Source organism: Leopardus geoffroyi, chromosome E2, assembly GCF_018350155.1.
Source record: "Leopardus geoffroyi isolate Oge1 chromosome E2, O.geoffroyi_Oge1_pat1.0, whole genome shotgun sequence".
Taxonomy (NCBI): Eukaryota; Metazoa; Chordata; class Mammalia; order Carnivora; family Felidae; genus Leopardus; species Leopardus geoffroyi.
The window spans coordinates 9648601-9669630 of record NC_059335.1 but is presented as its reverse complement, the minus strand read 5'-3'; the positions used below and the strand labels follow the sequence as shown (position 1 = coordinate 9669630).

Below are 21030 nucleotides of genomic sequence, written 5' to 3'. Positions count from 1 at the left end.
AAGATGGGGTAGAGGAATGGACAAGCCTAGTCCGGTCCTAGGACGCCTTTGTGTGAATGAGAAAACAGCAACAGCGCCCCTTTCTTCTGGGCGCTGACGTTCTGTTTTGTTTTGTGTTTGTGTTTGTTTTAATTAATTAATTGATTTTCAGAGAGAAGTAGGAGGGGAGGGGCAGGAAAAGAGGGAGAGAGAAGGCCAAGCAGGGTCCGTGCTGTCCGCGCAGAGCCCCCACAACGGCTGGAACTCACAAACTGAGTTCGTGGCCTCGGCCCCAAATCGAGAGGTGGAGGCTTAACGGACTGAGCCACCCAGGAGGTGCCCCCTGGGCACTGAGTTTTGAAGAGCAGACGGTGAGCTGGACTCCAGCCCCCGCTCACCCATTGGGTGAGTGCTTTGTGCAGTGGGCAACCTGTGGAACTGCATGTTAAGACCCTCAGGATCGGTGGGAAAGGAAAACTCCTTTGAGGAGGGGATATTTGAACAGAGGCATACATGAAATGGTGGAGGGAGCCACAGTGAGATCTTGGGGGGAAAGCACCCAAGGCAGAAAGGCTCTGAGGCCGGAACACGCCTGGAGGGTTAACAGACTTGCAAGGAGGCCGGCCCACGTGGCTGGAATCTTGGAGGGTGGGAGAGGGAGGGAGGGAAGGAGACGTGAGATCCGAGGGAACCCAGCGGGGCCTGTGGTGTAGAGCCCTGTGCTTCATGGTGATGATTTTGCAGAGCCAGCGGGAGCCAAGGCCAAGGTCCTAAGCAGAGGGCTGTGAACGGACTTGGGATTCCTGGGTGCCCTCTGGCGGCCATGGAGGGAACAGATGGGGCGACCGCGGAAACAGAGCCCAGCCCGCAGGCCCAGGTGCCCAGGGCGCGTCTGGACCAGGGTGATGCGCCCAGTTTCTCCTCAGGCCCTTGGGGGTGTTTGTGGCGGGGGAAGCGGATATGTGGAGACGACCCCCTCGCCCCCACTGCTAGCTGTCTACTTCCCCACGTGCGAAATAAAGCACCGAAGAACACGGTTCTTTTTTTTTTTTCAATTTTTTTTTTCAACGTTTATTTATTTTTTGGGGGACAGAGAGAGACAGAGCATGAACGGGGGAGGGGCAGAGAGAGAGGGAGACACAGAATCGGAAGCAGGCTCCAGGCTCTGAGCCATCAGCCCAGAGCCCGACGCGGGGCTCGAACTCACGGACCGCGAGATCGTGACCTGGCTGAAGTCGGATGCTTAACCGACTGCGCCACCCAGGCGCCCCCGAAGAACACGGTTCTTAACATCCTTGGAACCCTGCACGCTCCGGGCCGCGCCAAAAAAGTTTGGGGCGATTTCCGCGGAAATTCTGGAAGGTTGGCTGCATGCGGCCCGACCGGGGATGATTAACGTTTCTGGAACACTTCAAGGGCACTGTTTCGAGCCCTTCCCCCGGGATATTTTATTTAGGCCTCCCAGAAGCCCCAGTGTGGGGATTGATAGCCCCAGCTCACTGGTGAAGAAACTGAGGCCCCGAGGGGTGCAGGAGATGGCAGGCTGGGCCGCACACCAGGCGTTCTGGCTGCAAGCCCACGATCTTGGCCTCTGCACACCCAGCTTCCCCGGGAGCTGGGGGGCGGGCAGCAAGGCCTTCCCAAGAGGACAGTGCAGGAACCAGAGCCCCCCACCCGCCGGGGGAGGAGATCAAAACTGATCTCAGCTCCTGCAAAGTTAGCCCCCCCCCGGGGACCACACTTCACTTGCTCCCAGATCCCAGAAGGAGCAGAAGCGGCTCGGTGGGTGCCTGTGGCGTCTCCTTTTCCACAGCTGAAGCATCTGGAAAAAGACAGAGGCCCAGAACGCCTCCCTCGGGGTCCAAGACGCCCCAAATCTCATCACTAACTCCCAGCCTTGCTGGCCTCCTTCTCCAACTGTTGTTGTTTTTAATGTAATTGTGGTGAAACATGCATAATGTGAAATTCACCACTTTAACAGTTTCCGGGTTTTTTCTTTTCTTTTCTTTTTTGCTGTGTATTTATTTTTGAGAGACAGAGAGAGACAGAGCGTGAGCAGGGGAGGGGCAGAGAGAAAGGGAGACACAGAATCCGAAGCAGGCTCTGAGCTGTCAGCCCAGAGCCCGACACGGGGCTCGAACTCACAGAGTTGTGAGATCATGCCCTGAGCCGAAATCAAGAGTCAGTGGCTCAACGGACTGAGCCCCCCGGGCGCCGCACTCTGTGCTTTTTGATCTCACTTCTCTGGGACTCGACGGTCTCATCTGTCAAATGGGGCTGGCAATGCCCACTCCTCATAGGAAATGCTCGGGAATAGTGAAAGATTAACTCAACAAACGTTTACTGAGTCTGTGTGGTGTTTCGGGCGCTGTGCTAACCTGGGGACACGGCAGGAGGCCACCCAGCGGGAAATCCCTGGCGTTTGTGTTCTTGCCAGGGAGACGGCGACTTAAGCAGGGAAATGCAGAATGTGTAGAGTGAGAGTAGGAGCCGTGGAGAAGATAAAGCAATGATAATGCATTCAACAGGGAGCCCAGGGAGGGCTTCTCTGAGGAGGGGACATTTGAGCACAGATACGAATGAGGGGAGGGAGCGAGCTGTCAGGATCCCTGCGGGGAGAGCGGTTCAAGTGGTGGGGAAAGCAAGTGCAAAGGCCCTGAGGTGAGAGGGCTGTCGGTGTGTTTGAGGAGCACTGAAGAAGCCAGTGTGGCAGGAGCAGAGTGGGGGGGGGGGGGTCGGTGAGGGAGGGAGGTGAGGGCAGAGGAAAGGGGCAGATCGCGAAGGGCGCGGGTAAATTGTAGGCAAACTATGCCACGTTGTATATAACACTGTGAATTCCTGATTATAAAAAGGTCCAACGAATACAGACGTTTACAAAGTATTCAACGTTCAGTGGTTAAAAGAGAAGGGTTAAGGAATTATTAAGTGGGTATGTTTTATTTATTTTGGGGGGAGGGAGAGAGAGAGCGCGCGCAAGCGGGGCCGGGGAAAGGGGGGGGGGGACAGAGGATCCAAAGCGGGCTCTGCACGGACAGCAGCCAGCCCCATGCGGGGCTCGACCTCACAAACCGTGAGATCACGACCTGAGCCGAGGGGGAGGCTCCCCCGACCGAGCCACCCACGTGGCCCGCTGCTGTCGTTGTTGTTGGTCGTATTAATACTAGTATTCCCATATGAAGAGGAGGGACAGACCCGGGCGTGAGTGGCCCGGCGACGGAGGCGGAACGGATTTTGAGCCCAGGGTCAGAAGTCCCGCTCTGACACCAGAGAAGCCGCCCGGCCATTCCCCCACCAGGGGGCGCCAGAGGCCGGGCTCCCGGTTTGGGGAGGGGGGGGCGCCTGGTCCCGCCCCCCCCCCGCCCCTCCCTTCTCTCCTCCCCGCTCCGGGCCCCACCCGGCTCAGACGGCTCCGGACGGGACCTCGAGCACAGGCCGCTCCCCGGGCGCCTCGGATCCCCGCGGGACCCCCCCGTCCAGCCCGGTGCAGCCGCCTGCGCGCCCCATCGGTGAGTGGCCCCCGACCGCGGCTGTCGCTTCCCAGCTCCCGCCCACGGAGCCTAGGAGCCTGACCTGGCCCCGGATGATTCCCCTGCTGCCCTAAGACCCTCCGCGCTCCCCGGTGTGTTTAACGGTGGCCCCGATGTCCCCAGTGCCACCCCTCCAAGAAACCTCCTGGTCTCCCCGACTCCCTCCAGCTCCTTCCTTCCAGTCTGGAACAGTGCCCCCTGCCCTCCTTACCCTTCCCCGTCGTGCTCAGTGTCCCCCACTCCCAACTCGCCTCCCCACCCTTTCAGCCAGAAGAGATCCCCTCCTTAGGATCTCCCTCTAGTGCCCTCACCCACTCCTCCCACGAGAGCTCCTCTCCTGCTTCTGCAACCCATGGCCTGTCCAGCCACCCCCAAATTGTCCCTCAGACGCCTCCCTGCCTGGGACGCCGCCCGGGGGCCCCCTCCTTCTGCCAACATCCCAGTTCCTGCCTCTCCTTTACCTCTCTGGCACTCTTTCTCTCTTCCTGTTTATTTATTTATCTCTTTTCCTTTGCATATCATTGTGATTTTATGGATTTTCACATTTTTGATGGACAGTTAATTTTGATGCTCAAATCGTCCCATCTTTGGCCACTGGGGGCTCCTTCAGGCTGGCCCCTGTGTCCCCGTGACACACCTTTGACACCCTGTGCCCCATCTTTGAGCACCTTCCCACAACCTGATGCGGCTTCACTGATGCTTCCCTTGCCCCAGCCCTGGAAACAGCCATTTCTCCAAGGAGCCCTGTTTTTCGTGGTTTGGTTTTGTCTTGTTTTGCTTCATTTTGCTTTGTAATGGCAAATGGTATCTGGAGACTCCAATCTGACCCAAAGCTGGTCCTGTGAAAAGATCAGTAAAATTATAAGCATCTACTGAGACTGATCAAGGAAAAAAAAAAAGAAAAAAGAAAAAAGACACAAATGACTGACATCCGGCATGAAAGAGGGGGCAGCACTACAGATCCTACAGAGAATGAAAAGATAGTAAGGGAACATAGAGAACACAGTCTGGGAGCTGGGGGTGCTTGTTGCTGCTGGGTCGGTAATTCTGTCCTCCTGAGTTCTTAGACTTACGACATGAGCGCAGGCTCTGAGGTCAGGTTGCCTGGAGTCCCAGACCGCGCACTTTCTAAGCAAGTGATTTGGGGCAAGTTATTGCTGTCTTCGCGAGCGAGCCCGCTTTGTGAGTCAGAAATGTGGGGATAACAACAGCCCTATCTCACAATGTTGTTAGGACGATGAAACGAGTTAGAGCAGTGTCTGGAATGCAGTGATCGTAAATGTTATTATTCTTGTGATCCCTGAGGTCTCTCGTACCTGAGTGCACCCTGGCAACTCCTCAGCCTTCGTTGCCCCCCCTCCTGTGTCCAGCAACCTCCTCCACGTGTCTCACAGCTCCCAGCCTTGGCACACACCATCCTCTCTGCCTGTTTTGCACCGGATCCTTGTTTTGCACGGAAGCGAGCAGCTCAACAGTCAGCTCAGCCAGAGTTTGCCGCTCCTGTGGTCAGTTCACTGTGTCCCCCCTCTGCTGCCACTGCCCGGCATTTCCCAGGCATCACTGACTGCTTGGTGCCACGTCCTCCCCTCAATGGGGACTCTGAGTGGGTACGGGCCAGTCTCAGTCCTGTTTCTGGATCCATAGCTCCTGACCCATGGTTTCAGTGAAAATGTGTGAATTGATGGAAGGGAGGGAAGGGAGGAAGGAAAGAATGAACAGCGGATGGAGGAATACATTTCTTCCAGGCAGCTTCCACAGCCTTCCCTTTGTCCATCCCTCGGTCCCCATCCGATCCTGCTTCCACTGGTAACCTCTTTCCCTTCGTCCTGCCGCCTCCACGAACCATCACGTCCCGCCCTCCACCATCAGTGCTCTGTGCTGCTCCCCCTCTCCCCATTTCCCACCCGCCTCCACCCACAACACCCCCCGGCCCCCTTCCCCCTCCTCCCCCTCCACCAGGCAGCCCCCCATCAACACCCTTTCCTCTTCCCGCAGGCAACTCCCCCCGGCCCCGCACGTCTCCCTCGGCAAGCCCAGTGGGCAGTGCTCGGCCACCATGTTCAGCTGGCTGAAGCGGAGCGGGGCGCGGGGCCAGCAGCCCGAGGCCATCCGCACGGTGACCTCATCGCTCAAGGAGCTGTACCGCACCAAACTGCTGCCCCTTGAGGAACACTATCGATTCGGGGCCTTCCACTCGCCGGCCCTGGAGGACGCCGATTTCGACGGCAAGCCCATGGTGCTGGTGGCCGGCCAGTACAGCACGGGCAAGACCAGCTTCATCCAATACCTGCTGGAGCAGGAGGTGCCGGGCTCCCGCGTGGGGCCCGAGCCGACCACCGACTGCTTTGTGGCCGTCATGCACGGGGACACGGAGGGCACCGTGCCGGGCAACGCCCTCGTGGTTGACCCGGACAAGCCATTCCGCAAGCTCAACCCTTTTGGGAATACCTTCCTCAATAGGTAGGCACTTTGAGACGCAGGGGGGCAACTTCCTGTCCCTGGCGCCTCTGTCCCTGCCCTGCGTGCGTTGCTTTCTTTTCAGCCCCAGTTCCCTTCTCCCTTCCAGAGCCTCCTCACTTCCTCCCTCTGCTCTTCCGCCCCCTCTAGGGCCCACGGAGCCAGCTTGCCTGGGTCCGACTCCTTTCTAGCTGGGCGGCTCTGGGCAAATGACTTAACCTCTCTGTACCTCTCTTAGCCTCATCTGGGACATGGGGATAACCACGGTCCCCGCTCACACACGAGGTGCTTAGAACAGTACCTGGCACAAAGTAAGTGCTCAGCGAACATCAGCTCTGATTTTTTTTGTTTTTTTTTTTTTAATTTTTTACTGTTTGTTCTCGAGAGGGAGGGAGAGAGTGGGCGTGTGAACAGGGGAGGGGCAGAGAGAGGGGGAGACACGGAATCCGGAGCGGGCTCCAGGCTCTGAGCCGGCAGCACAGAGCCCGACGCGGGGCTCGAACCCACAGACCGTGAGCTCACGACCTGAGCCAAAGTCGGACGCTCAACCGACTGAGCCACCCAGGCGCCCCTGATTTTTCTTTTTTTTTTTTTTCTTAAGTGTTATTTATTCTCTGTCCTGATCTTCCTTTTCTCTTTCGAGATTCTTCCTGCCCTCTGCCTCATTCACCCTCTGTGGAGCCCTCGTCTGCCTTCTGTGGCCTCTCCTCCTGCCTCTCCCCGCGTTGACCCCTGCCTCCCCCTCTGCCTCAGGTTCATGTGTGCCCAGCTGCCCAATCAGGTCCTGGAGAGCATTAGTATCATCGACACCCCGGGCATCCTGTCAGGCACCAAACAGAGAGTGAGCCGTGGTGAGTGGGGGCCGGACGGCTGAGCCTGAGGGAGGAGGCGGCCCGGCCTCTGCTGGGACATGGGCCCGTGTCAGCTGGCCCCAGCCGCCGGGCAGCAGAAGGGAGCCCATGGGAGGCTGTGATTCCTCCGTGTCTCCGCACGTTGAGGGCGGGCACCGGGGAGGCGTGTGCGTGAACACGGGGGGGGGGGGTGGGCGGGAGCAGGGTGCAGCCCGTGTCTGGGCTGGTCGGGAGGATAGAGAGGGAGAGATCGAGAGAGACAGAGAGAGATATGCCAAGTCAGAGACAAAGATCTGAGTGGCGGGCAGCCTTACCGAGAGACAGGAGGCCCAGAGAGGAGGCAGAGGCCGGGCAGGGAGGCCCTGGGCGTGCCCCCCCCCCGCCCCCCTGCCCCCAGGCACGCTCCTGGCTTCTACGTCTGGGCCGCAGATGGGACTGAGCAGGGGTTGGGAGGGGGAATCTGGGCGCCGGCCAAGGCCCGGCCTGGAATTTATAAACAGCTGTGCAGGGGGAGCAGCGGGGGGTGAATTCCAGCGGGGGCCCCGGGGGAGCCGGCCCCCCACCCCAGCCCAGCCAGCTCAGCCTCTGCGCCCCCTCGCCAGCCCCCCCCCCCCCAGTTTCTGTCCCGCGCCCGCCTGGCCTCAGGGGCCCGGGACTGGGGCAAAGGAGGCCGCCTTGTGGGGCAGAGGGGATGGGAGGCTGGGCTGCGGGGCAGGGCGAGGGCGAAGAGGGTTACGGCGTCCCTGGCCGCTGCCCAGCGGGCGCGCGTCCCCTTGGGAAAGAGGCAGGGGGCAGCTGCAGAACCGATCAGAGGGCGGGCTGGCAGCCAGCCTGAGGGGGGAGGCAAGGGGCTGGGCTGAGGGTTCCTGGGGCGCTGCCTCCTGGGGCTGGGCCTGGGAGAGAGGGAGGGGTGCCGGGTGGGGGCTGAAGGCTGTGGGGAGGAGAGAGTAGGGGTCTCCTTCCCTGGCAGGGTGGGTAGAGGAAGAGGAGGTCTGTCTGTGTGTGGGTCTGGGAGTCTGTGCCTCTGATTGTAGCTGGATGTGACTTCGTGGGGCGCATCGGCGGGAAGCGTGTATATAATATCCGGGGACACACATGTGCGTGACCGTAGCATCGTGGAGACTCTGGTGGGGGGTTCGAATCCGGGCTCTGATATTTGTAATTGTTTTTAAGTTTATTTACTTATTTTGAGAGACAGAGAGAGCGCGCGCGCGCGCACGAGCAGGGGAGGGGCAGAGAGAGCGGGAGAGAGACAGAATCCCAAGCGGCCTGGGTACTGTGAGCGCGGAGCCTGATGGTGGGGCTCGAACCCCCCGAACCTTGAGATCATGACCCGAGCTGAAACCAAGAGTCTGCCGCTCCGTCGACTGAGCCACCTGGGCGCCCCGGGGCTTTGCTGGTTTTAGCCCGTGCCCTTGGGGCAAGCCACTTAACCGCTCCCTGCCTCAGTCTCCCCATCTGTGAAATGGGAATGATAATAGTATCGGCCTCCCTAGACTGCACAGGGGGTTAAAATTAAGGGTCAGACCCTGCCAGGAACTTCGGTGTGTGCACACAGTAGGCGCCGTGGGCGTGCTGAGCACGGTGTACCTGCGTTGAGGGCCATAGCCGGCCGGACACCCCCGGGTGCTCTCTGCCACGTCTCTTGTTCCCACGCTGACTCAGTCTCCCTCCCTCCGTCCCGCCCCACATGAGACACACTTTCCAAATCCTAGCCTGTGTGTGTGTGTGTGTGTGTGGCCACTGGGGACGGAGGGAGCCCCAGACGCCGTCCCTCTGGTTACCCGGCCCTTCCTCCCCCCCAAACAGTGTCGCCTCCCCCCCGGTCCAGTCCCCAGGGGCCACAGGGGACCTGCTTCCTCCTTGGAGCGCCCAACACCACCCCCTCGGGGGGAGCATAGGGACCCGTGTGGACTCCTGCTCTGTGCCCCCTCCCTGCATGTCCTGAGTAAATCCCGTCACCTCTCCGTGCCTCAGTTTCCTCCTCTGGAACATGGGGATCATAGGAGTGCCTGTCTCCCGAGGCTGTTTTGAAGACTCAAGGAGTCGAATCAGGGGGAGGATGAAGTGACGTCAGGGGAGTCAGCGGCGGGCTCCCTGCTCCTCAGTTAACTCCTTCCTCGTCCCCCAGGTCGCCGTTGGGTCCCCTCCTCCGAGAAGCCCTCTCTGACCACCCCCCCCCCCCCCCCGCCCAGGCTGGGTCAGGTGCTCGCCGCTGGGCTCCCCCAGCCCATCCTGACCACTCTGGGCCTGTCCTCGGTGGACCATGAACCCGATGAGAACAGGACTGGCACTGCCCTGGGGTGGTTCCTAAATGACACACCCACGTGTCCTGTGTGCGTCGCAACTAAGACTCGTCCAGCACTTGCCATGTTCCCAGGCTGTTGGGGTTTCTTTTTGTTGTTTTTTTTTACCCGTTTAATCGAGGTGTGGTTTACATGCCTGAAGCACTGTTTTAGGCTCTTATTTTTAATTAAAAAAAAAAAATTGTAACGTTTATTTATTTTTGGGAGAGAGAGAGAGAGAGACAGAGCACAAGCAGGGGAGGGGTAGAAAAAGACGGAGACACTGAAGGAGGCCCCAGGCTCTGAGCTGTCAGCACGGGGCCCGACGCGGGGCTCGAACCCACAGATCACGACCTGAGCTGAAGTTGGACGCTTAACCGACTGAGCCACCCAGGTGCCCCCCCCCCCTTTTTTTTAAGAGAGAGAGAGAGAGACAGTGAGGGAGGGGCAGAGGGAGAGGGAGAGAGAGAAAGAGAGAGAGAGATCAGCACGGAAGCCCAAACTGGAGCTTGATCCCATGACCCTGGGCTCATGACCTGAGCCCAGATCAAGAATCAGATGCTCAACGGACTGAGCCACCCGGGCGCCCTTTGGCTCATTATGTATATTGGCTCGTTTGTATTCCCTTGTCCTCACCACAGTCCGACAGGTTATGTTCTGTCACGACTTCCATTTTACAGAAGAGGAAACGCAAGTTCAGAGAGGTTTCCTACTCGCTTAAGGTCCCACAGCTGGGGGTGGGGTGGGGGGCAGAGTCGGGATTCAAACCCAGTCTTCCTGGCTGCCACGTCAGGGGGTTGCCAACACTCCTCTCTGCTCTCCTGAGCATCGCTGTTTGAGTGAACAAGCGAGCAGCAGAAGAGTGAACAGTGTGAACGAACGAGTGAATGAGGAAGGAAGGAAGGAAGGAAGGAATACAGGAACCAGTTGTCGAGCCAGATACTCCGCAAAAGGCAAGGACTTGTCTCCGTGTTCTCGGTGGCATCCCTGGTGCCCAGGATAGAGCCTGGCACACAGAAGAGCTGGAAATACTGTTTACATTACAGAGATGTAAATACCGTTAAATAAACTCAAAATATTTACCATCTGTTCTGGCAAAAGCATAGCCAGAGCCAACGTGAACTCTTTGGTGGCTGGATTGTGGGGAGATCCAGAAGTCCTAGGACGGGGCTGGGGTGATGGTGGCACTTGGGAGACTCGCGGAGGGGTTGGGGGGGGGGGTCATAGAAGCACGGAGAGTCTGTTAAGAAACACTTCAGTATTTTGACAACCTATACGTCTGGATCTGCCTAAGGAATGAATGAAAAGGGGGTAGGTGATCAGTCCTCTGTAGCCAGATGGCCCGAGGGGCTGGGGGCTGGGGTCAGAGTGATGGAGAAATTCTGGGGGCTGGGGGGGCCAGAGGAGCGGGATGCACTTGGGGGCCTGGGCGGTTTCTCAGAGAAGGGTTTTTGAAAGTCAACAACCTGAACGTCCGTACAGTCCGCTACCAATCCAAAGGCGCGGATGCTTCAGAAAGGCTGGAGGGCAGGGGACGAGGTGGGGGGGGGGGAGGGGGGCTGACCTCTGCCCTTCGCGCCCCTTGTGCTCCGTACCCCCAGGCTACGACTTCCCGGCGGTGCTGCGCTGGTTCGCGGAGCGCGTGGACCTCATCATCCTGCTCTTCGATGCGCACAAGCTGGAGATCTCGGACGAGTTCTCGGAGGCCATCGGCGCCCTCCGGGGCCACGAGGACAAGATCCGCGTGGTACTCAACAAGGCGGACATGGTGGAGACACAGCAGCTGATGCGCGTCTACGGGGCGCTCATGTGGGCGCTGGGCAAGGTGGTGGGCACGCCCGAGGTGCTGCGCGTCTACATCGGCTCGTTCTGGTCCCAGCCCCTGCTGGTGCCCGACAACCGGCGCCTCTTCGAGTTGGAGGAGCAGGATCTGTTCCGGGACATCCAGGGCCTGCCGCGCCACGCCGCCCTGCGCAAGCTCAACGACCTGGTGAAGAGGGCCCGGCTGGTGCGGGTGAGCCGCGCTGCGGGGGGGAATGGGGGGGAATGGGGGAGAATGGGGGGGGAGCGGTGGCCGGAGGCGGGGACGGCCCTGGCCCCGCCTCCCCATCCGGTCCGCTTGGCTGCCAGTCGCCGACTTCTCGCCCCTCCGATTGGTTAGTTCTCTGGTCTAACAGATTCCTCCAGGCTGGGTCATTGTGGCACAAGGTGGCGTGGCCCTCCCCCCCCCCCCCCCCCCCCCGCACCCTCCAGTGGTCCACAGCCTCTCCACCCACCTCCACGCTGCTTTTCCTCTCCGCCCTCCTCTGCGCTCCCTTCCCGTCATTCCTTGCACTTCACGCAGTCCTCCTGGCTCTGACCTCAGGGCCTTTGCACCTACCGTTCTCGCTTCCTGGAAAGCCCCCCCCCTCCCCCCCCCGCCACTCCTCGCCCCTCTCCTACCTGGCTGTCCGCTTGGCGCACTCCTCACCTCCAACGAGACTTTGCTTAACCTGCTCAGGAAAGCTGCCTTGCCCGCCCTCCGTTTTTAGAACTCTCCCGCCCCCGTCTTGCTTGAAGCCTTGCGGTAGTTTTCTTCACGGCGGTCATGACTGCCTTGCGTTCTGCCTACTTTGGAGTTTCTGGGTTCACTGCCTGCCTCCGCCTGCATTTAAGCCCCACAGAATCAGAGATGTCTGAATTTGTTCACCGCCGTGTCCCCGGCGCCTGGAACAGAGTTGGTGCTCAGTCAATACTTACTGAACAGAGGGCATTTGAACAGACACCCTTCTTCAACCACACCCCCCTGTGCCTGGCCCTGTGTTGGGCGGTACTGAGGATCCGGAGCAGTTCAGGGGAGGAGACAGCCCCAGCCCCAGACAGTGATGACTGGGAGCTGGGGGGGAGGGGGGGGGCAGGGGCAGGGGGCTTCTTGGAGGAGAGGGCGTCTGAGCTGCAAACCGGAGGGTGAGGAGGGGAATTCTAGATAGTGGGACCAGCGAGCGCCTGGACCGGAGATCAGCACATGGCCAGCTCAAGAGAGAGGAAAGATGGCAGTGTTGCACCCGGTGTAGACAGCGCAAGGAACTGAATCCGAGGCTGGGGAGGTGGGTGGGAGTCAGACCACCCAGGGCTGTGGCCTAGAAGCTGCGCGGCGTCCTGGCAAGGGCGGGGGGGGGGGGGGTGCTGGGGAGCCACGGAAGGGTTCGGAGCACCGGAGGGACGGAGTCCTACTCGGGCTGCCTTCTAGCGGGTGGATTCAAGGGCCGTGAGACTGGGGCCAGAGACCAGGGAGGAGGCTGGATCAGAACAGGGCCTTGGGGAGGGGGAGGAGAGCACTGGTTTGAGAGCGCTCTGGGAGGCCAAATGGAACATTCTTGGGGGAGGCTGCCAGGGAGGAGGTGGGGCAGGAAGCTGGGCAGGCAGGGAGGCCTGGGAGGTTGTGAGAGGTGGAGAGCCCGAGGTGGTGGTTTCAGGAGCAGCAGAGAGGGGGTGAGTCAGGGCCCCCACCCCCACCCCCACCCCAGGAATCCTCCGTGGGAGGGCGTGGCCCCGCGGATGGCTCCAAGCCTTCGGGATCCACCTTTCTCTCCTCCCCCATCCGGGCCCTGGACTGTCTCTGCGTCCCCGTCCCTGCCTCCTCTCTCTGTCCCTCTCTCCCCCCCCCCCCCCGCCCTCTTTCTAGCTCTCCCTCTCCGTCCTCCTCCGCCTCTCTCTCGGTCCCCGCTCTGCCTCGCCCTCCTGCCCCACGGACCCCCGTCCCCGGGGCCCCTCGGGGAAGCGGACGGGACAGCGGCGGGGAGCCGGGGCCCAGGACCGTGGGACAGAGGGGCGGGGCCGGGCCGGACACCTGGTGCCCCCGCCAGGCGGGGGGCGGCTCCGGAAACCCGGACAAACCCCGGAGCCCGGGACCCGCGCCCCGGCCCAGCCCGCCCTCCCACCTTATCTCTTCCTGGCACCTTCCCCCGCTTCCTCTCTGGAAAAGCCATCAGCGCCCTCCCGCCTTGCCTCTTCTGGGTCCCCGAGGAGCCGCCCTCGGCCCCGCCCCCTCGCCCCCATTGGCCCGCCCTCGCGGGCCCCGCCCACCCGCTTGGCCACACCCCCGCCCTGATTGGCCCCGTCGGCCCTACGGCCCTCTCCTTCGCTTTCCTCCCGCGGAGCCTTCTGTGGCTCCCCAGTGCCGCTCACACGGGGTCCCTCAGTGACCAAGCCTCGCCAGCCCCGCCTCTACGCCGTGTCCCCCACTCCTTCCCCGTGTCCGCTGCCGCCAGACTGGGTCCGGCCGTCAGACGACAGCCCACACCATTTACCTCTCCACGCGCTTCCCCCCAACAGTACGGGGCCTTTCTGGACTCCGGGTAACTGGCCCTCGGTGCCTCGGTTTCCCCGTCTGTATCGTATCGAGTCACCTGGCTCTGCCCTTTGGTGGAAGCCATCGCTGCTCCAAGGGGGCGATCTCCCTGTTCTGATACTTGAGGCCGAGATCTTGGGAGGGTCTGATTCTAAAGAGCCCAGGGGGCCCTGAGCCTTCTTCCCAAGCTTCTCTGCGGCGACTCAGTGACGTTCGTTCGACAGACAGCCACCGAGCACCTACAACGTCCTTCCGCACTTTTCCAGGCCCCCCGGGGTTACGGCACCAGATGGGGTTACATCTGGATCAACCAGATGATGTTTGTTTGTTTTCTTGTAGAATCACGTCTCGGTGGGGAAGTGGATCTTAAACAAATGAGTCCATAGTAGCTTACGCGATAAGGACCGCGGAGGAAAATGAAGCAGAGGAAAGGAGATTGGTGAGGGACTGGTTTTAGGGAGGTCAGGGAGGGCCTCCCTGAGGAGGTGCTACTGAGCAGAGACCTGAATGAAGGAGGGAAAGAGTGGAGGTGTGGGGGAGGCCCTACCGGGCAGAGGGACCAGTAAGTGCAAAGGCCCTGGGGCAGGAACAGGCTTGAACAAGGAGCCCAGGGTGGCTGGAGGAGACAGAGTGGTGGAGGTCATGAGGATTCAGAGCCAGCCAGGGGCCGCCAAAATTGTTAGCATTCTAAACCTATGATTCACGAAGAGAACTTGAAAACCAGTGTTTTCCGTTGAACAGTTGAGACCATCTCATGGCAGAGCATTTAAGCTCAGTTAAACGTGTCCCCTCCCGTCCCTGATCCCACCCATCAGCTCCCAGGGCATCTTCCCTGGAGGCAGCCCCCCGTGAGGAGTCACTTGTGTCTTTTTCCAGATGTATTCTATTTTTATTTAAGCATTTGCAGTTAATTACTGAGCTTCCTGTTAAAAACTGGGAATGTTCATTCATCTGCCCTCCTTGTTTGTTTTTTGATAACTTACGAGATTGGAGATCAGAAGGTTCCCAAGTTCATTGCTTTCCTCCACAAGTATTTCTTGAGTGCTTTCTGTGCGCGTTGTGCCCGTGCCGGGGACAGAGGGAATAGATAAGGTCCCAGCCCTCCTGGAACTCACATTCTGATGGTAGGAGACAGAGTAAGCAAACCACCAGATAAGCAGAATAACGATAAGGTGCAATAAACATTGTGGGGGCGGGGGGGGGGGGAAGTGAAGTTAGAAAAGAATTGGATGGTGGTAGTTGGGGCACCTGCTACTCATAAGATGGCCTCTGGGAGGAGGGTGGCATCGAAAGGAAGTTGAGGGACCCAGCTTGGGGAGATCGGGGCAGAATTGCAGGCAGAGAGCGGCATGTGCAAAGGCCCTGTGGTCAGGGAAAGATTGGCATGCTGGTACAAGGAAGGCCGGTGAGGAAACTGACACAGTGAGTTGGTCAGGGGCGGGGAGAGGATGTCGGATGAAACACCAGCGGCCAAAATCATGGAGAGCAGTGGTTCTCAAAGCTTTCAGTCACAGGAGCTCATGACACTCTTAAAAATGACCGAGGGCCCCAAAGAGTTTGTAGGCACATGGGCTGCGTGGAGAAGGGATTGTAGGGGCAGGAGAAGCCGGAAGGCCAGGGGGAATGCCTGCTGTGTCTCCGCGGGGGAGAGATGCCGAGAGGTGCCATGGGGGCGGTGGCACCCGAGGTGGAGAGAAGCAGTGAAAGCAGAGGGGACGGACGCAGGAGGCAAGAGCTCGTGAATCGGAAGCTCTGGGGACGCCTGGGTGGCTCCGTCAGTTGAGCGTCCGACTCTCGATTTGGGTTCGGGTCGTGATCTCACGGTGCGTGAGTTCGAGCCCCGCATTGGGCTCTGCGCTCACAGCGTGGAGCCTGCTTGGGATTCTCTCTCTCCCTTTCTCTCTCTCTCTCTCTCTCTCTGCCCCTCCCAGCTCTCCCTCTCTCAAAATAAATAAATAACGTTTAAAAAAATAAAGAAAGAAACCATAGGTCGGGGGCCCGGCGGGCTCAGGCAGGCACTCTCTTCCCGCAGGTACACGCGTACATCATCAGCTACTTGAAGAAGGAGATGCCCTCCGTGTTTGGCAAGGAGAACAAGAAGAAGCAGTTAATCCTCAAGTTGCCCGTCATCTTTGCGAAGATTCAGCTGGAGCATCACATATCGCCCGGTGACTTTCCCGACTGCCAGAAAATGCAGGTGGGAGGTCGCCCAGGAGCGGGGCAGAAGGGGGCAGCTTTTGGCTTCGGGGGTGGGGGCCTCGAAAACCGGAGGGATGGAGGGCAGGTTCTGGAGAACGCCTCCTGCGCGCGGTTCCGTAAAAGCGTGGTTTTGTGCGTTAGGACGAGACAAGAGAAGACCGCAAATAACTGGTGTAGTTAGGGTGGAAGTTGGCTTCTCTCCGTAAAGTCCTAGAAGGTGGCCCAGGGCTGGTTTGGTGCTTTACAGAGCCGGGGACCCTGTCCCCTTCTTAGTTGTCCTCCATGTCTGGCTTCCGGTTCCAAGAACCCCACATGGTACAGAATGGCTGTTGAAACTCCAGCCATTTCATCTGCATTCCAGTCAGCAAGAAGAGGTGAGGGAGAAGGGAGGGAAAGATAATGATACAGTCTCTCTCTCTCTCTCTCTCTCTTTTCTTTTTAAGATTTTATTTTTAAGTAGTCTCTGCACCCGGTGTGGGGCTTGACCTCAACCCCAAGAGCGATCAAGAGTCACATGCTGTATCGACTGAGCCAGCCAGGCACCCCTACACTCTCTTTAAGGATTTTTTTCTAGAACAGTGCCATCCAATAGCACCTTCTACCATGTTGGAAATGTTCTACGTTGTGCCGTCCAATATGGTAGCTGCTGGCCCCATTGAAACTGAAAGTTTAGGTTTTATTTAATTTTAACTAATTTAATATTCTTTAATGTTTATTTTGAGAGAGAGTGAGAGAGAGCGGGGGAAGGGCAAAGAGGGAGGGAGGCACAGAATCTAAAGCAAGTGCCAGGCTGTCGCACAGAGCCCAACGCGGGGCTCGAACTCACGCACCGCGAGGTCATGACCTGAGTCGAAGTCGGGCGCTTCATCGAAGTGAGCCACCCAGGCGCCCCTAAATTTATTTCTTTGTTTTTTATTTATTTTGAGAGAGAGAGAGAGAGGGAGAGAGAATCCTAAGCAGGCTCTACGCTGTCTGAGCCACCCTTCCCCCCCCCCCACCCTGGGGCCCCTTAACTAGTTTAAATTTAAATACGCAGAGGTAACTACCTTCTTTTGGAAAAGGCGATTCTAGGGTGGTGGATGCAACGCGTGCTGGTATCCAATTGGCCAGAACTTAGTCATGTGACCACAGCTGGCTGCAAGCTGGGAAATGTAGTCTTTCCTCTAGGGGGCCTGCTGCCCAAGGGATGCCAGTAGTGAGGAAGAAGGGGCAAATGAATACTGGGGCTACCCGGGCATGTCCAGGCCTAGGATTAACCAGCGTTGGGGAGATCCCTGGGTCCGGGTGCCGCGCCCTGGGGTGGATGATGAACTGCTGATGAACCTGGGGACAGAGGTCCGGGCTCAGGCCTGGAGATGGGGACTAGCCCACCCCGCCCCCTTCCCCTGGCCCGGCCGGAGCCTCCGTCTGGAGACTGCATTAGGCTGATACTCAAAGCCCGTGCCCTTTGGGTCTGAGATGTTTGCTCACCCAAGCCCCTGAGGAATTGTGGTGCAGGGCATTTCGTTCTGGCCGCTTGCAACCTCCGAGAGTCTGGGCAAGTCCCCTTTTCTGAGCCTCGGTTTCTTCCACTGGAAGATGGGCACGGTGACAGCACTTATCCATTGCTGCCCCCTGGGTACGGCGTGTGGTGGGGAGTTTGGGCTACATCGAGGTCTCGACCGACCTCAGCGCTGCTGACATCGGGGGCCAGCGTGTTCGTGGTCGGGGGTGCCCCATGCATCCTCCTGGCCCCTGCTTACTCCATGTCAGTAGCAACCCCCCCCTCCTCCCAGCTGTAACGATCAAAAACGTCTCTGGATCTTGTCAACTGTCCGCAGGGGAAGGGCAACGTCACCCCTGGCTGAGAACCAGAACCGCTGGGCTAGATGCACAGCAGCTGTTAGTTATGTTAGCATGTCTTGAACACCTTATCCAGATGAATCGATTCGCCAAATGAGGGGAGTGCTAATGTTAGGGTTCCGTTTTTACAAATCTGGAAACCGAGGCCCAGAGAGGTGGAGTCACTCGCCCAAGGACACGCAGCTCCTAAGGGGCAGAACCGGGTTGGAACCTGGGCCTCCTGGCCCTGGGGCCCGGGCCCCTACCCCTCTATGTCCAGATCAGCGGGCCTCTCCACCTTGGCTCCGGAAATGATGGTGGTGCCATGAAATGGATCGGTCTTTGCTGCGACTCTCCTGGTGCAGGTGACTTCGAGCTACCACGTGGGAAGGAGCAGGACCGCAAATCCACCCCCACGGCTGCTGTAGCACACCCTGACTTCTTGGGGGAGGAGGGGGTCCCAGGACCTCCCAGCGATCTGGCCACCTCGGACCTAACCTCCGAACTTGGCAGCGAGTTTCTGGAGTTTCTGAGAAGCGGGTTAACAGAGCCAACCGAGCAGTGGGAACTGAATTTTCTTAGCTTGGAGAACGGTGGGGGTGCTGGGTGGCTGCAGCTAGGGGTGCCACGGACGGTGGGCAGACCCAGGGGTGTGCTGAGTCATCGGAGGGGCCCCCAGCCCCCCTACCGTCCAGTGATTCTGGGGGTACACCTGACACGGGGAGGGGGGAGGGCCTCCGGGACCCCGCTGCCCAAGTGTCTTCTGAGGGGTGGGTGCCCTAGTGGAATGCGTGGCACAGGTATCTGAATTCTCATGCAGCATCCACTTGAGCTGCCCAAGTGTCCTGGTGACAGGTGGGGCTGGGGACCCGGGAGGATGATGTCCCCTGACTTCCCAGTATCGCCCCCCCCCCCCCCCGCATTTCTCCCCTTCCCCCGACAGGAGCTGCTGATGGCTCACGACTTCACCAAATTCCACTCGTTGAAGCCGAAGCTGCTGGAGGCCCTTGACGAGATGCTGACCCACGACATCGCTAAGCTCATGCCCCTGCTGCGGCAGGAGGAGCTGGAGAACACCGAGGTGGGCGTGCAGGGCGGCGCTTTCGAGGGCACCCACATGGGCCCGTTCGTGGAGCGGGGGCCCGATGAGGCCCTGGAGGACGGCGAGGAGGGCTCGGACGACGAGGCCGAGTGGGTGGTGACCAAGGACAAGTCCAAGTACGACGAGATCTTCTACAACCTGGTGCCGGCCGATGGCAAGCTGAGCGGCACCAAGGCCAAGACCTGGATGGTGGGCACCAAGCTCCCCAACTCGGTGCTGGGGCGCATCTGGAAGCTGAGCGACGTCGACCGGGACGGCATGCTGGATGACGAGGAGTTCGCCCTGGCCAGCCACCTCATCGAGGCCAAGCTGGAGGGCCACGGGCTGCCCACCAACCTGCCCCGTCGCCTGGTGCCGCCCTCCAAGCGACGTCACAAGGGCTCTGCAGAGTGAGCCGGCCACTGCCTGCAGGCAGGCCCTCCCTCCCACTCGCCCTGCTGTGGCTCCCTAGCTCCAGCTGGCTGCACGCACGCCCCTGCCCCAGCCTGCCACACGCGCTGCCTGCCCACCCTCCCAGCCGTAAGGATGGGGGTCTCTCCACCCGCCACCGCCGGACCGTGGGGACCAGGGGAGGGGCAAGGCTTCCCTGTCCGGCCTTTGCACCGCTACCCTCACCTACACTTAGGCACATCACACCGACCTTAACACACGCACACAGACACACACACAGAGGCATCGATTCGATCGTGGGCCATTCAAGTATTTATTGAGCACCTACTATGTTTGAAGGCACAGAGCTTCCTCCAGGCCCTGGGGGTTACAGCAGAGAGCAGCACACATGGATCTGCCCTCGGGGGGGGCTGACGTTCTCAGGACAGAGCACCTGCATTGTGACACAGACACACCAGGGGCCCCAACCAGTCTGATCCCCGATTCTGGGCAGGAATCCTCGCCTCTCTCCATAGTTCCGTGGCCATTTGTTCGAAATAACCAAGGGAAAGTCCCCCTGGCCCCACTTCTTGACATCCAGACAAGGACAGCCACCCCCCCCCCCTCCACCCACTCTATCATTCATGTTCTCAGGCCTTGGGACCACGGGGAGCTCGGAGCGGGAGACCCAACCTCCTTCCTCAGATGGACCCCTCTTCAGCCCCTCCCCCCCGGTTCTAGCCACACCCCTTGCTTTAATAAGGATTCTTAGGCGACCGACCGCAGAGCCCCTTGGATCCTGGCTTCACCCGTACCGTGCCCCTTTCGAGGTCTTTTTGTCCTCAGGCCACATGCCCTGGTTTGAAAACTCAGCCTGCCTGCCCCCTCCCCCAAGCTCCCCGAGGCTGGTGGCCTGAATTTTAGGGTGACGGGGGGGGGGGGGGGGAACTGCCCTCTCTGCCATCAGCCCGTATTTAAGTAGAGCCCCTACCAGATATAAAGGCCCCGGGGCTTTATTTTAGTCCCCGTTTCAAAGGGGGGTGCGTGGGGGAGGGGGAGGGGCTCTTGGTGCTACAACCCTCCCTCCTCTTCCTTAAAAGGGCCGCTCCCGTCCCGCCTTCCCCCCCCACCTCCACCTTTCCGTGTCTTCACCTCAGACTAGTGCTTGGCCCTGGTGGGGGGACCCCACGGGAAAGATGGGGAAGGGTGACCTAGGTGGGGACGATGCCCCCCTCCAGGGTGCTCGCTGGGATCCCCCCCCTCCCCATTGCCCGTCCCCCGCCCCATGCCTGGGAGGGGCCCGGGAACCGAAGAGCAAACGGCGTCCCCACTGAGCGAATAAAGTCAAGGCTTCTTTCCACGTGGGAGTCAGGCTGTCTTGGGACGGGTTGTGGGGGGGGGGGGGGGAGGGGGATCGCTCTCCCCCCACTCCGAGCCCCGGGGAAGGAGAGCCCTGGGTGGGACTTGAGCGGGGGGTGGGGGTGTCCCCTCCAAGGTCTCAGGGGCGGGGCGGGGCGGGGCGGGAGGAGGCCGTGACTCAACTCAGCGGAGCCTGATGACTCAGGCCCCGGGCTGGGGGCCAGACCAACATATTTTCCGAAGAAAAGTGACTGTGGGGCCCTCCCTCCGGGACATCCCTCCCTCCCACCTCCCGCCGCGGGGGCCTGGGAACCAAGCCCCGGGGCGTGGGGCTGTGTGCGCGCGGGCTCGGGCACCTCGGGGCCTCCGCCCCTCCGCCCCGAGCGCCGGCGTGCAGAGCCTGGTACGCCCCTCGCGTCACGTAACGCCAGGGACACACGGGGTCCCGGAGGAGAGGCGGGGACGCTGCCCCCAAAGACCAGCCTGTGCGCGCGCGCCCGCGCGCTCACGCCCGGAGGACTTGGCTGTGGCTCCGCCGCAGACCCCGCGGGCTGAACCCCCGACACACGCCCAGACCACACCCACGGCGCCCGGGACACGCTGGCCGCGCGCTCCTCCCGCCCACGCGCGCTCGCCCCGCTTTCGCGGCCCCCCAGCGCCCCCTGGCGGCCACACGGGAGCTGCGCGGGCTGCGCGCGGAGACCCCTGTGCGAGGCCCGCGGGCGGTCCCGGGCGCAGAGGCTCAGGGCCC

The 21030-nt window shown here is 60.3% G+C and overlaps 1 protein-coding gene and 1 long non-coding RNA gene across 2 annotated transcripts; one reads left to right on the top strand and one right to left on the bottom strand.

Moving 5' to 3' along the window:
* Positions 1–3356: 3356 nt before the first annotated feature.
* EHD2 (EH domain containing 2) lies at positions 3357–20280 on the top strand. The gene is made up of 6 exons (XM_045440767.1): positions 3357–3485; positions 5502–5966; positions 6717–6814; positions 10701–11113; positions 15462–15626; positions 18393–20280. Exons 2-6 carry the CDS (start codon positions 5563–5565, stop codon positions 18942–18944), a joined length of 1632 nt encoding a protein of 543 aa, XP_045296723.1. The 5' UTR covers positions 3357–3485; positions 5502–5562; the 3' UTR covers positions 18945–20280.
* On the bottom strand, positions 10155–10770 carry LOC123578136. Its single transcript, XR_006702242.1, has 2 exons — positions 10664–10770; positions 10155–10388 (listed from the first exon to the last, which is right to left on the bottom strand). It is a non-coding gene; the product is annotated as an uncharacterized LOC123578136 (long non-coding RNA).
* Positions 20281–21030: the final 750 nt, after the last annotated feature.